At 41.3% G+C, this 15673-nt stretch overlaps 2 protein-coding genes across 2 annotated transcripts; both read right to left on the reverse strand.

Annotated features, from left to right (window-relative positions):
* Positions 1-568: 568 nt before the first annotated feature.
* Positions 569-1141, reverse strand: IFN-OMEGA-4 (interferon omega 4). Its single transcript, NM_001164852.1, has one exon. It carries the CDS (start codon positions 1139-1141, stop codon positions 569-571), a length of 573 nt encoding a protein of 190 aa, NP_001158324.1.
* A 7850-nt stretch (positions 1142-8991) lies between these two features.
* On the reverse strand, positions 8992-9546 carry IFN-DELTA-6 (interferon-delta-6). Its single transcript, NM_001166312.1, is given in 1 exon segment — positions 8992-9546. A coding segment is annotated over 1 exon segment (555 nt).
* Positions 9547-15673: the final 6127 nt, after the last annotated feature.

The following is a 15673-nucleotide window of genomic DNA, read 5'->3' on the forward strand; positions in this document are numbered from 1 at the left end:
CTGAATATAAATCAGGTCCACCCATGACAGAAGGACTGACAGTTTTCCATAATTTGCAGAACTTCTCTCAATCCCATGGAGTTCCACCTTTTGACAAGCATTTTCTGGAAAATGGTAGGACTATTCCATAGGACAAAATGGACAAATATCATTCTGAGATTTATATGAAAAATAAGGATTTTGGATTTCAGAATTAAAAAAAACACAAGAAGTTTTCTTCATAATTAATAAGATAAAATGAAAATTTAATGATATTTATTTATAGCATATTTTATAAATTTAAATACAATGTAAGCTTAAATATTTTTATATGAAAATATAAAGATGATAACAGAATAAATAAGTAAATAAACAATATATAAATGAGTAACATCAGGACAGTCATTGCTAAGGGACGGATTCCACTGTAGTTGAATAATTTTGAAACATTAATTCTTATTACTACTGAAAAGGAATAACCTGAATTAATTCAATGCATTTTGTGGGTAGATCCAAAATAAGAGGTTCTCAAAATGACAAAAGATGAATGTGCTAGGATGAAATGGCATCTTAGTCAATGAGAATCATGTCAGGATGACCCCAGGTCTACATTAGCAATTTGCAGCCTTTCTTGCAAGTTAGTAGTTGAAGACAAGGCTCTCACGATTTCCACTCTGACAGTCTCCCAGGCACAGTCGCTGTATTTCTTCTCTTTCAGGTAGAGATGGATTCCCTCAAAGTACCTCTTCACAGCCATTCCCAGGGCAAATGTCTGCTCTTCCATCTCCTGCACCAAGCAGGGGTCCAGGTCTTCCAGCTGCTGATGGAGTCCAGAGCAGAGCTTGTCCAGGAGGGTGGAGTCCCAGGCAGCAGAGGAGCGCTCCGTGTGGAAGAGGAGGAAGGTCTGCTGGAGCATCTCGTGGAGGACAGAGATGGCCTGGGTCTTCTGCAGCTGGCTGCCTTCCACCATCTCCTGGGGGAACCCGAAGTCTTTTCTGTCCTTCAGACAGAAGGAAGGGGAGAGTCTCCTCATCTGATGCAGAAGCACCAGGTTCTTCCTGCTGACGTGCACGTGGTTCTGAGACAGGTCACAGCCCAGAGATGCCCCAGGGCCATAGCTGAACACCACCAGGGCCGTCAGTAGAGAGAACACAAAGGCCATGGGGAAATGAGGGCGCTGCTGGCCTGGCTGAGATGGGTGTCTAGGGGGACCTTGGGGGTAGGTTCTCTGATGCCATTCTCTCTAAGCAAGGCCATTAAACAGGGAACACAGTAATTTTCATTTTCTAAACATTTCTCTACACTTTCACGTCTTTTTTGGTTTTCATTTATGTATTCTCGATATTGTCCAAGACAACATCATCACTGTGAACCATTAATTTTGTCGTAGAAGTTTAATTTCCCCCAGAAACTTCAGATATGTCCATGCAAATGGATATTTATCAATCAAATAAGAAATGTCTGTCTCAGAGTCAGAAGTGATGTTGGTGTATAAACACATCCTCTTTGTGTGTGTGAATCCCTTTCCTTCATAATACTGCTCTTCTCCATTGTAGGAGCAAATTTCTACCTCTGATCTTAGGCTCCATTTTTCCCACCTTCTTTACTTAGGAGACCAAATCTCTCAGCTCTATGGTGTCTGTCTGTATTCACTTAGGGATTTACGAGACCACCTTTGGAAATTAACGGCTTTGAAATGGAAGAGGGGTTTTATTTACTATTTGATTAACAGAAGAGGCCAGTGACTATGAGTGAATGATATTCTTTTATGTTTCTCTTGCTTCTAGAACAGATCCATGCAGATCCATGTGGTTCTGCTTCAGGGGACCAGGAGGTCAGGACAATTACAGACGTTGTCCTTTCTTTCCACCATGTTCTTCCTGGGGACTTATAGTCCTCCACAGCCTGGGCCAATATCCCTGACAGGAATCCTGGTTCTTTTCAGGAGAATATGGGTGTGGAGATTCTAATTCCAAGATGATTGTGTTTTCCCAGCATCACCTCCCTCACAAGGGGGGTGTCACATTTAGTAACACCCTGTCCTCTAGAGGGACAGAGCGCCCTTCCTAACCTCCTGGACCCTCTCTGAGGCAGACTCACTACATCCTGAGGACTTTAAAATCTCCTCACTGTGGAGGGGCCTATTTATTTATTGGGAATGTAATTCATCCTCCCGGACTCCTGCCTTTGCCCCTAGAGAGTTTGCATGAAGGACCCTAGTCCTCAGTGGTGACCTCCTCCTCTCCTGACCTGTGTCCTCAGGTATCAAAGCTGAGCAGCCCTCAGATGCTGAGAGCAAATGTTTGTTCTGTATCCAGCTGTGAGGACTTATTCAACTGAAATCATTTCAGTTTGAGTAGACAAATAATTTGTGTTTGTCAATACAAATTTTGTTAGTCAGGTCTTTTCTTTAAACAAATGAACGCTTGTTATCCTCAAAGTTTCTCAGCTGAAGGTGGGAGATTCAGTGATGAATCTGTCTCTCATGAGAAGCTTATGTCACAGAAACTAGTGGTCTTCCATTGTTCATTCATCAGTGGATCCGGCTGGTTTTCTCTCTTCCTTTGTCTCTTTCTATCTCTGAGAATGCAGGGCAGTGTGGCCTGGGCTATTGCCAAGGGAGAAATTGTCTTCTTTTCTTTATTTGTATATGATTATTCACTTAAATTTTTTAGAAATTATATTCCCTTTCGGGGGCTTATAGGGCAAGTTCAAATTCATGATGAGGTAAGAAAAATATAGGAAGTAAAGGAAGGCAAATGGGCTGCAATTGCTATCATTTTCAAGACTTTAGATATTTTGTTTCTCATTGCAACTTTCCTGAAAGTAAAATTTGACAGTTGCTTTATGGAAAAGAAAAGCAGTGTAAGTCTGAATGTCTTGAATGTGAAATATGGAAGTGGTTTTCCACTGACACAATGACATATTCTAAGTTAGCAAACTTCAGTGCTGCACAGATGGGGACAAGGCAATGCAGAGGGGAAGGGCGAGGTTCATATGAACAACGGGAAGGGACGAACATGGCTGCTTCATGGATGATCTTGAGGTACCAATGAAATACCTGGAGGAGAGTGAGATGACAAAAGATTCTTAATTCCACTTCCGATGCCAAAAGTGTTGCTGTCTGATGTTTTATAGGGCACCACAGGGTATGGTCTGAGTCAACTAAAGTGACTTTTAAGTTCTAATGAAAAATTGACAAAATCCCTATTAAGTAGCTAGAAGAGGGTAGATGTTTCTGCCAATTGAGACAAAAAAAAAGAACTCAAGATTTTATCAGTGATTTCTTCAATTGAATATAGTAGAATAACTTTATTAACCCCCCAACAGCAGGCACCTGGAATATATATATTTTTTTAAGTCTTGATTTTTCTTGTGATTTTAAGAACAACAAAAACAAAGCACCAAACATTTTTTGTCCACATGAGCTCTGACAATCCTCCTTCAGGATGACAGCTAAGAAGTCCCTTTCCATCTGGTTCCACAGGAATGAAGCCACTGAACTTTAATACACCCTGAAAGGAGGTTAGGGTGGGGATCAGGAAGGCGGCACTCTCTGCTCTGGAAAAGTGACAGTGCAGACCTTCAGATCATTTTAGGAGAAAATCTTATGAAAGCAATTTCTTGCCTCTTCTCACACCTAGCAATGCAGTAAAATCATTAACAGTTGCTCCTTGTGAGGAGTGACAGCCTTCTACCCAGATGTGTCCTTGATGGTAGGTTCCCCATTTGCCGAAATCATTTATGTACTGACCTCACCCCCATCTGCCTGGAACAGATCCCTAGAGTTGTCTGAGAGGCTGTTCTCCAGGCTACAGTCTTTAGGAAGTCCTCCCAAATAAGTGACTCCCAGCTCTCATGTTGTCCATTGTTTGTTCAGTGGACAAGTACCTCACTGGTTTCCCAGGAGTCCTCTTCATGTCAGCCTGCTGTTCACATTCCCAAAGACAACAAGTTTGTGTCTCATGTCCAGCCCAGACTGGACCTTCTGTTGTCTACTGAGACCCTAGTGAAGAGTCTCTTCTCTTTATTGTTCTATCTAACGGTTAAGATATAGGTTCTGAAGAGGACTTTGTATGACCAAGGTAGAAGAGCATATGCGATTCCCAGACAGAAGCAGTAAAGGTTTTTAAAGGGCTCCTTAGCTTGAAGAGTCTTGTTTGACCTCAATAGTCAGCCACACTGCTTAGAATAGTTGTCTTGATTTATGTTTCTAGCCACAACCTATAAAGCAACATAAAACAGTACTGTAAGATTGAAATAAAAATATTACTTAAAACAACATTCATTAATAAGATGATATTTTTTGAAGTAATGTAGGACTGGTTTTTGCCTGTTCTTTGGACCCTAATTCTCAGGAAGGTTTCCAGACATCTAAATGTATTTGAAAGGTCCCTCTGACTTAAATATTCCTACTCAGTGCAGTATACACCAACTGCAAAGAGAAGAAAGATGATTGATCCATCAATGTTCTCTTTCCAAATTGCCAAAAATAAATAAATGAATTTCCACAAAGATATCTGATACTTGAGATGTTGTCATCTTCCAGTGTGCACATTGCTTATGTAAGTCCTGCTGGGAAGGCTCTACTCCACTGGTTCCTAAATGTATTATAATTCCTGCCTGTGTGCCTTCTGTTCAGCATTGTTTTATTTTGTTCATCTTTCAAAGTAGCTCCATCATGATGGAATGTAAGAAATTCCTTGGGTTTCATTGTCCCCAGGAATATCCTTCGCTGCTTTGTGATAGTTTGCTGGGTTCTAAGGAGGAAACAGGTTTGCACTTGGCACTGGAGGACCCTCATTCCTCCTGATGCTCTGCAGGCTGCTGTCATATCCATGTCACCCATGCTGGAAACACTGTTAGTGTCCATACATTTGTGTGATAATTCGCTGCTCTCAGCATCCACTTCAGTCTTCTCATTCTATGAAAAGGAATGTTCTAGAGAAACAGCCGCCTCAGTGCAACTCATCCATGTATTTCCATGTTCTGAGGACCTGCCCCCTGTTCCAGTGAAAACTTTAAACACCTCTGTTCTCATTCCAAGTTCTCCAGCTGCTGCTGACTTCCACCTCCATGTTTCCTGAACTTTGGGCTTTGGGTTTTTTTGAGCCACTGAGAGTCCTGAGCTGGGGGAGCCCCTCCGGATGCCATTAGCACGTGGAAGCACCCAACAGAGACAGAGCTGAATTCCTGGGTTCCCCTACATTCAGTGTTGGGCAGAGTTCCCTCTATTTCCTATGTTTCTTGGAAGCTGAACAGTCTGGATCTGCAGTGCTTGACAGGCAGAGAGCATGAAGTCATCTAAGAGTTTTCTCACAAACCTAGATCTTTCACTCAACTTCTGCTTGGAGTTGGTGACTTTCTTGTCTTAAGGGGAAATTGACAGCCAGAAACCATAATGGGAAAGAAAACAGTTGTGTGAGTGGGCAGTAAATCTTAATGTAGAGTTGATGAGGATTTCTATACTGGGAAGAAGGAAAGGACTGTCATGTTGCAGTGAAAGAATGGGATCCAGGAAAGCTGTGAGGATGGAGGATGTGTACAGGTATCAGAATCACCAGATAGACATATAGTATATTATATGTAGTATATTTTGTAGTATATATTTATATTCATGTGTACCATATATGCGTATGTATTATATAAGTACATACAATTGAGAAGACATGGTTTCCCAATTGTCTTTTGCAGTGTTTTACAGTCAGTTACAGAGAAAGTTAGGATAATTCATTATTTACATTTGTATTCGTATGCAAACAAAAACAATAGCCTCTACCTGTTTAGCCATCAATCTATGGATCATACTCTGCTAAGATTTCATAAATATTCTACACTGTCCACTACTTACCACTCTAGGAATAGTGTCACTTATATTTTATATGAAGAAACTGAGGCTCAGAGAAGTCAGGTGATTCCCAAAATCACTCATGGGTCCAGGAAGGATCTTGATTCAGTGTAGAATCCTATATCACATATAAATAATTCTTTAAGTTTCATCTTATGCAATTCTCCATCCTTTTGCTTTTTTCTTTTTCTTTTTTGGCCACACCTGCAGCATATGGACATTCCCGGATGAGGGGTCAAATTGGATCTGCATCTGCTGCCCATGCCACAGGCATGACACAAGCCACATCTATGACATATACTGCAGCTCGTGACAATGCTGGAACTTAACCCACTGAGTGAGGGCAGGGATCAGACCCACATCCTCACAGAGACCAATTTCAGGTCCTTAATCTGCTTAACCATAACAGAAACTCCCATTCCTTTATTTTCTTCTTTGCTTCTATCTGAAAGTTGTTCTTCCCTGGTTGACTCCTAACTACTCCATCTCTGTGCACTTTGCAGGCTCGCCTTCTCTGTCTCAGAGACAAATTCATTGTCATAAGCTTCAAGTCATCTTCTCATTCTACACTCTACTCATAAGGAACAGCATCAGTTACCATATCCAGATTTCCACATATGCAGCAAATAATTGCAACTTAATATCTCCAGGATGTACACTGTTGCAGATTCCAGATGGACATATGTGTCTACCAATGAGATATCTGTCTTCAGATGTTTCTTGGGCACTTTCTAGAGCACATCTTCTTTCTTCCCTTCTTGAGTTGCCTCCTTCAAGATTCTGGTGAGAGAATCCCTTTGCCTCTCTCTCTTTCACTGTATCAGGAAACTTAATTGAAGTGATTTAGCATCATTATTGCTTTTATATCTCTTTATTTTCTAAAGTGAGTGCTCCTAAAGAAGAGGTTTAGCATTTGCTTTATTCACCTCTGTGACCATATTAAATGCCCAAGGATGGCTTCATCTCTAATTTGCCCTCTACTATGTCATAATAGAAAATAAATAGCTTGGTGTCAGATAAAGCCATGTATCTAAACTCAGACTCGCCATGATTCACACAGCTCACAGCAACCAGACATTTACCCAGTTACTCTTGGTGGTTCTATAAATGAGGCTGTTACTACCTTTATCCTGAAATTCTTTGGAGACTCCTCACAAAAAAGATGAAAAATCATTTGCCTCCTATATTTTCATCCTCTTCCATGGGATGGTGGACTCCATTTCAGGTTGATACACAAAATCTGCAACATAATAATGGGAGCATTAGTTCAGGTCAAAAATCAAGAGTTTGGATTCTGAGTCCTTGGTCTTCCCTTTTTCCTGCCACCCTGCTCATTCTTCTTTTTGACTCACCAACACTCTACTCTTAATTCCAGATGCCAGGCTTGCAGCTTTAAAGACTTTAGGTTTTGAATGTTTGAGGATCTACAAAATTCGAATTATGCAGTCCTAAACTCCAGTGATGCTATTATATGGTGGGTCCTTGGGAGCTGATTAGGGAGGATGGAGACCTCACAGGTGGAATTAGGGCCCTAATAAAAGATGTCTGAGATAAACCCCTCACTGTTCTGCCCTGTCAGGTTACAGGAGACTCTGCAGTGTGAGACCTGAAGCAGGATCTTGCCAGAACCCGACCACACTGACACCCTGATCTTGGATTTCCTGACTCCAGTACTGTGAGAAAAACATTTCTTCTCTTTACAGGAGTAGACTAAGACATTACCTGAACTATTTTCTCCTCAGAATATTTCCCCGGAATCTAGAAAATACCTAAAGGGAGAGAAACTATCTGATGTCTGTCATCAAGTCAAGATGTCTGTCTTGATTCCTAGACATCTAGTCCAGCCCCTATCATTTCAGGAGCTCAGTCAGTATTCATGAAGGGAACAATCATGGTATAATATGAGGGGTAATAATACCGACATATGTTATATAGATGTGATGTGAGAGGACAATAAAGATACTTTATAAACTCTTCATGGTTCTACAAGGGAAGTTATAATGGAATATCATACGAGGAATTTTTTGGAAGATTATTTGCCAGAGTATTTTCTTCAAGTTTGCATTTTTAGTATTCAGAAGATCAGGATAAAAATCAGGCCAGGATTTAAAGGGAATACTCACTCGCTCTCACTTTTAGTTCAGTGATCCTCAGTGACTTGCAAGGAGCTGCCTGATCATAGTTTTCTTGTCTCCCTCAGGGAAAAAGGAAACCAGTTGTAATGGGTCTACAGGTGGGGATATTTTCCTCATTAGCCTATGCCTTAGGGAATCAACCTGAATCCTTCTCTCAGAATCGGTCATGCTAGAACTCTAATGAGTGGCAGCCAAATCAATATACCTAAGTTGATATTAAGGAATCATACCTTGGCTGAGATTGTTTTTTAAAACCTGTGTTCATACAAAAACATTGGTTGTTTTTTTCCCACCCAGAATGTCATTATTGTAAACAGTGTAAAATGAAAGGTGATTTCATTCAGTGAACTTTTCTCAACTAACATTAGTCACAGAATCATTTCCAAACTTCTCTGGATTGGATTCCTAAGAGCATCAGTTCAGGCCAACTAATGTGAGCAGAAATGACATTGCCCTGTACTGACCTGACCTTTGAAAACATCCATGCTATAACCATATTTATTCCATTTATTGTTGACTAGAAAAATAACCTGAACTAGTACAGAGAATTTGAAGTCACGTGTTGAATATACCAAAGCCACAAAAGAGCCAGTACTTAGGAAACTGAATCACTGTTTAGAGGAGAAAAAAATAAGAAGATTCATCTGATCAGGAGTGCCTGTGTGGTGCTCTGATACAAAGGAAAGTTAAATTTCTCTTAGGATCAGATTGCTGACAGTTTGCTGTTCACTTGTTGCAGCAGCTAGCATTAAGTCAACTGACCAATGTCTGCAACAACAGACTATCCTGAAAACCTTTCCATTAAAAATAAACTTCCCACGTAGGAACAGCAAATGGCCCCCAATAACTTCATCAAATTTAAGAAATTACTCTATAAAACATTTATTCAGTGAAATAATCATAGTCTCTCTAAACATATTTTTGATACTTCATGATTTTCATTTCAAATATTTTTCAGCATGTGTGGAAATGTGAGGTGAGATTGCTTTGGGGGTCAAATCAAACAATAATGTTACTGATTAAGATGTGTCACAAGTGTGCCTTTTTTCTCTCTTGACTCTTCGTTGACGATTGTTGCATAAGGGAAAGGCACGCTTCAGTTTCTACTCTTACAACCTCCCAGGCACAGGAACTACATTCCTCCTTTTTGAGATAGCGATGGATTCTTTGGAAATATTTCCAGACAACACTTCCCAAATAGGCACAAGCCAGATTGTTATCTTCCATCTGCTCTAGTCGTTCCAGGCCGTGATCAAGGCGAGAGAGCAGTTGATCGAGGAGGGTGTCGTTCCAAGCAGCACGGCTGGTCTCTGTGTTGAAGAGGTTGATGATTTGCTGGAGCATCAGAGGGTGGTAACAGGTGCCTTGAGATGTCTGTGTTCTGGTGGTTTTGCCTCCTTTCCAAGGAAATTGGAAGTCAGTTCTGTCCTTTAGGCATGCCTGAGAGGAGATCCTTTTCATCTGTCTTAAAAGCATGAAGATTTCTCTATTCTTTAGCCTATGGATCCCAGAGAATTGGCCAAGAGTGCCAGCAGCAGTGGAGGAGAGTATCACTCTTGCCAGGAGCAAATGGATGTGGGCCATTGAGAATTTCAGTCGATTCAGGAGAGGGCCGCCAGGGGGCGCGCGCGGGCACCGCTAAACTGTAAGCGAGAACGTTCCTTCCCCGAACCCAGGGCAGAGTGCTTCTCTAGGCGGTGTTTTGGAAACACTGACTTTCAGAGGCTGTAGTTTCCGCGGGGCTGGCAGCGCGAGAGAAAGAGCTGATCGTCTGCACGGAGCAAGTTGGTGCTGCTTTAATAGTGCACGAAAAACCTCCCGAGTCCCTGACTGCTGAAGAGCGAGGCTAGTCCCGGCTTCACCAGCGATATTATTGTCTGGTAGGGATCTGGGAACCTTGCATTTTCCGAGCTTTCGCCTGAGTTTTCTGCGGTATTTTCGTACAGAAACTTTAGCGAGGTCATTTTTTAACGGAAGAATCTGTTTCTGATTGAGAGCCAGTTGTAGCCAGTTTTACAGATTGGGGCTTTTTAGGAGCGATGCAGGGGCAGCGCAGAGAAAGGGGGATGTGGAGTTCCCATTGTGGCACAACGGAAATGAATCTGACTAGGAACCAGGAGTTTGCAGGTTCGTCCCCTGGCCTTACTTAGTGGGTTAAAGATCCGAGGTGGCCGTGAGCTGTGGTGTAGGTTGCAGACGCGGCTCGGATCCTGGGTTGACGTGGCGCTGGTTGTGGGTGGTATTGGCCGGCAGCTGTAGCTCTGATTCGACCCCTAGCCTGGGAATCTCCATATGCCGCTAATGCGGCCCTAAAAAGCTTAAAAAACAAAACAAAACAAAACAAAACAAAAAAACAAAAGAGAGAGAGAGAGACAGAGAGAGAGAGGGAGAAAGGGGGGACAGGGCGGCCGCGGGAGGACTGGGAGGTGTTAGGGACGCCCAGGTGGTGATTTGGCGCGTGTCCTCCTCATGCCAGAGGACGGGAAAGCTGTGCCCCAAGAGTCTCTGTGACTTTCCTGGTGTCATTCAAGGCTACAGAGTTAAATTATTGAAGAATTGGAAAGAAGGAATGTTTAAAAACTTGAAGCATTTTACCTTTTATATTTTTAAATTAAATTTATTTTAATTGATATCCGTTTAATTTAAATTACTTTTAAATTATTTTTATATTTTAATAATTTATTGAACTATTTTAAAATATAAAAAATTAAATATTAAAATATATATGATTGAAACACAGCACTATATCAAACTTTATGTGAACTTTTTTTTTTTTTTTTTTTTGGCCAAGCTCATGGCAAAGGGAATTTTCCAGGCCAGGGCCAGGAATGGAACCTCAGCCATAGCTATGATGCAACCCAGTGACAACGCCAAGATCTTTAAGCTACTACCCCACAAAGGAACTCCAAAACCTTGCTTATTTTAAAGCAAAAGCAATCATTTAATATAATTTCATTTTTACCTTATAGGTTTTAATGGAAGTGTTAAATTAATTTTTTTCAAGATTAATTTTTTTACGTGTTATTAATTGAAAGAATTTCCATATTTGACAAGTTCTCCTGGCTCTGTACCAGTTTTTAATAATACTTAAGTCAGGTTTACTGAAACACTCTTTCTAGGACTCGACCTTGACTCTATGGTTTAAAAGAGTTCATTTCCTATACAAGCTGTTGGGACATTTAGTAGGTCAGACCATTTTAAAACTTTTTTAGTAAGAATTTATAGACAATAGAATTTTCCATGATGTCACTGGCAAACTAGAAAGCTCCCTTTGAAAGATTCTCAGGGAGTTGCAAGTGCAGGGTCAATATTGTCTTTATTTAAAATTTTGATATTTTGTTCATTGTGTAGGTTTAGAATTTTCTTTTTTTAAATATTGCATTCAAATGTTCTTTATCTTGGAAGTTCCCATCGTGGATCAGTGGTTACTGAAACAGAGTAGGATCCATGAGGATGTGAGTTCAATCCCTGGCCTCCCTCAGCGGATTAAAGAACTGGCATTGCTGTGAGCTATGGTATAAGTTGCAGATGTGGCTCGGATCTGTCATTGCTTTGGCTGTGCCTGGAAGCTGGCAGCTGTAGCTCTGGTTCCACCCCTAGCCCGGGAACTTCCATGTTTTTTTAGGGCCTCAAGTTTGGCCCTAAAAAAGAAAAAAAAAAATTCTTATCTTGATTTATAATTCATACTTGTGGAAAGTATTTCCTTACTTTACCCTAATACTCCCCCAGGAAATAGTTAGAATTAGTGTGGTGATCTTCCACAGCTGAAAATATAGGAATGTCCTCTAGCTTACCATCCTCACCCAGATTCGTATTTTTAACCCAAGTCCTGGTCTGTACAACTTTTTAAAAAAATCTGTGTCTTTATATCACCAGAGATGGTCTGAGCCTAACTAAGGACGAGGGAAGGACTATTCATCTTGTTTCTGTGATTCACAGAACAACTATATTTTTTCAGACAACTTTCCTAAATGCAAAACACTTCAAGTGCTATAGGATTTCTCTCCAAATTGCCCCAGGCACCACTCTAAGGGTGGAAGCTTGTGCTGTGCTCCCTCACAGTCCTGTAGGCCATGCCTCTCCTAGAGTTTGTGTTTGCATTTGGGGCCTCTCTACAGAGGTGCTTGTTTATTTGTTGGGAATATAATTCATCCTCCTGGACTCCCACTCCCCTTGCCCCCAGAGTGTTTTCCTGAAGGCCCCTAGTCCTCAGTGGTAACCTCCTCCTCTCCTGACCTGTGTCCTCTCTCAGGTATCAAATGCGTCAGCAGCCCTCAGATGCTGAGAGCAAATGTTTGTTGTGTCTAAGGAGGTGGAGGAATTATCCAATTGCAAACACTTTACCTTGAATAGACACATAATTTGTATTTTGCCAAATACAAGTTTTATTGTTCCGTTTGTTACTTAGACTACTGAACACTTGTTAAGCTCAGAGTGTTAAAGCTGAGGCGGGGGATTCAATGATGATCTTGTCTCTCTTGAGAAGCTCATGGCACAGAATCCAGTGACCTTCGGTTGTTCAGTTGGTCAGTGGAAACCACTGGGCTTCTCACGTCGTCTGTGTCTGGGAGAAGTTGCCTTCTTTCCTTTGCGTGTGTGTGACTCTTCACTTAAAGTTTTTATAAACTATGTTGACTGAGGGGCTGATTGGGCAAGATTAGTCCTGCTGCTGCTACAGTAGTTTGGATTCATGATGAGGTAAGAGCAATAAAGGGAAGTAAAAGAAAGGCAAAGGGACTACAGTCTCTTTCATTTTCCAGACTTTAGTTTTTTGTTTCTCTTTGCACCTTTCCTAGAAAGTAAAATCTGCATTGTTTTGTGGGCAAAGAGAAAACAAGTATTAAGTCTGAACGTCATGACTATGAAAGAAGGGAAGTGGTTTTCCCCTGACCCAATGACATATTCTAAGTTGGCAAACTTCAGTGCAGCACAGATGGGGACAAGGCTATGCAGGGGGGAAGGGTGAGGCCAGTATGTACAACAGGAAGGCAGGCATGTGGCTGCTTCTGCCAGAGGCTCAAAGAAGACACACTTCTTGGGTCACGTGACTGCCTTCAGACTTGTAGAATGAGCCACGTGAATTTTTTTTAAAATTTAATCCTCATGCGATCCGTTTTGAAGAGAGAAGGAAGAAGTCAGCTTACAATAAGCTGGAAACCAGAACCCCAGTTGGTAGAAGGCTAACCCTCTCTGGCAGGATCTTGGAGATCAGCCTTGCTGAGCATCTGTCTAATTGAAAGATCCACTCAGGCAATGAAAAGAGTACTTAGGGAAAACTAGAATTACAAGGAAGGGATTTAGATGATTCCAGTAGATCATGATCTTAATTGGGATAAGAGTGGTCATGATATTAAAAAGTAATAACTGAATTTTATATCTTGGACTAAGCACTTTGGTTTTTGTTTTTTGGTTTTTTTTTTTTTTTTTTGTCTTTTGTCTTTTTAGGGCAGCACCCTTGGCATATGGAGGTTCCCAGGCTATTGGTGGAATTGGAGCTACTGCCACCAGCCTACACCACAGCCACAGCAATGCCAGATCCAAGCAACATCTGTAACCTATACCACAGCTCATGGAAATGCCAGATCCTTAACCCACTGAGCAAGGCCAGGGATCGAACCCACAACCTCATGGTTCCTAGTCAGATTTATTTCCACTGTGCCACAACAGGAACTCCTATTTTTTTTTTTTATTTTATCGGAGTATAGTTGACTTACAAAGTTGTATTAGTTTCAGTTGTACAGCAGAGTAAATCAGTCATATATAGAAATATACCCATTTTTCTGTATACTTTATTACAAACTTTTGAGCAGATTTTCCTGTGCCATTCAATATATTCTTGCCAATCATCTACCTATACAGTAGTGTGTGTATATGTTATTCCCAGCCTCCCAATTCTTCCCTACCTCCAATGGTTTCACCTGTTTTATCTGCTTTTAAAATCCATCAATTTGTTTTGGTTTTATAAATAGGCCTTTTTTTAACACTGATATTTCTTATGACTTTAAAAATAAAGAAAATGCAACTAACAGTTTTTGTCCATATGAGCACTGACATTTCTCCTTCAGTCCCTCTCCATCTGGTTCCAAAGGAAAGAAGTCACTGAACTTTAATATACCCTGTAAGGAGGTCAGGGTGGGGGATGAGGAAGGAAGCACTCTGTGCTCTGGGAAAACTGACAGATCAAGCCTTTAGGTAGTAGATCATTTCAGGAGAAAATTTTATGAATGTAATTTCTTACATCTTCTTGCACTTAGAAAAGCAGTAAAGTCATGAACAGAGACATCTGCTTCTCCTGACAAGAAGCAACCTTTTACCATGATGTGTCCTTGATGGCAAGGAACTCCATTTCCAAAATCATATATATACTGAGCCCCTCTAACTCCCTGGAGTAGATCCTTAGAGCTGTCTGAGAGGCTGTCCTCCAGGCTATAGTCCTCAGGAAATCCTCCCAAATACCTGAACTCCCAGCTTGCATGATGCCCATTGTTCGTTCAGTCCACAAGGACCTTGCTGGTTTCCCAGGAGTCCTCTTCAGGTCAGCCTGCTGTTCTCATTCCCAAAGACAAGTCTGCCTCTCACTCCAGCCCAGACTGGACCTTCTGCTGTCTACTGAGAGCCCAATGAAGAGTCTCTTCTCTTTATTGTTCCAACTAATACTTAAGATGTGGATCCTGATGAGGGTTTTGAATGACGAAGGTGAAAGAGTATGTGCGATTCCTAGACAGAAGCAGTGGAGGTTTTTAAGGGTACTTAGGATTTCCCGCTGTGATACAATTGGATCAGCCAGGACACAGGTTCTATCCCCTGCCCTGCATCTGCAGCTTAGGTGGAATGGCAGCTTGGATCTTATCCCTAGCCCGGGGAACACCGTATACCCCAGAGCAGCCAAAAAGGAAAAAAAGAAAAGAAAAAAGAAAAATAAGGGGCTGCTAAGCAGGGAGAGTCTGGCTTGAACTTAACAGCCAGAAAAACTTCTTAGAATAGTTGTCTTAACTCATGTTTATAGTCTCCACCTATTAAAGCATCACAAAATAATATTGTAGGAATTGAAATATCATTTAAATAGCATTCATTGATAAGATGACATTTTTTGCAGTAATTTAGGACTTTTTTTTTTTAATTATTGTTTGGATGCTAATGTGCAGGAAGGATTCCAAACTTCTAAAAGACTTGAAATGTTCCTTTGACTTTAAATGTCCCTACTCAGTGCAGTATGCAAAGCAAAGAGACTGATCCATTATTGCCCACTTTTCAAATTGCCTAAATTACTTAATATGTTTCCAGAAAAGTCTTCGCTGCTTTGAAAAGTTGTCGTCTTCCAGTGTGCACATTGCTGAGCACAGCATGTCCTCCTGGGAAGGCTCTACCCCACCGGTTCCTAAGTGTATCAAAATCCCTGCCTGTGTGCCTTCTGTTCAAGCACTGTTTTATTTTGTTCATCTTTCAAAGAGGCCACATCATGATGCAAAGTAAGAAATTCCTTAGATGGCATTGTCCCCTGGAATATCCTTCCCTGCTCTGTGATAACTTGCTGGGTCCTAAGGAGGAAACAGGTTTTCAGCTGGCACTGGAGGAACCCTCATCCCTTCTGATGCTCTGCAAGCTGCTGTGATATCAGTGTCCCCCACGCTGGGGACACTGCTAGTGGCCATGTATTTGTGTGCTCCCTGTGCTCTCAGCATCCACTTCAGTCTTCTCATTCTCAGAAAAG

Source organism: Sus scrofa, chromosome 1 (assembly GCF_054392235.1).
Source record: "Sus scrofa isolate SSC_HxYL_T2T_F1_AM1 chromosome 1, Sscrofa_HxYL_maternal_Yorkshire_Landrace_v2.0, whole genome shotgun sequence".
Classification (NCBI taxonomy): Eukaryota; Metazoa; Chordata; class Mammalia; order Artiodactyla; family Suidae; genus Sus; species Sus scrofa.

What these genes read in the sequence shown, in the direction of transcription:
- IFN-OMEGA-4 (NM_001164852.1), bottom strand. Translation starts at nt 1,141, where the DNA reads ATGGCCTTTGTGTTCTCTCTACTGACGGCCCTGGTGGTGTTCAGCTAT.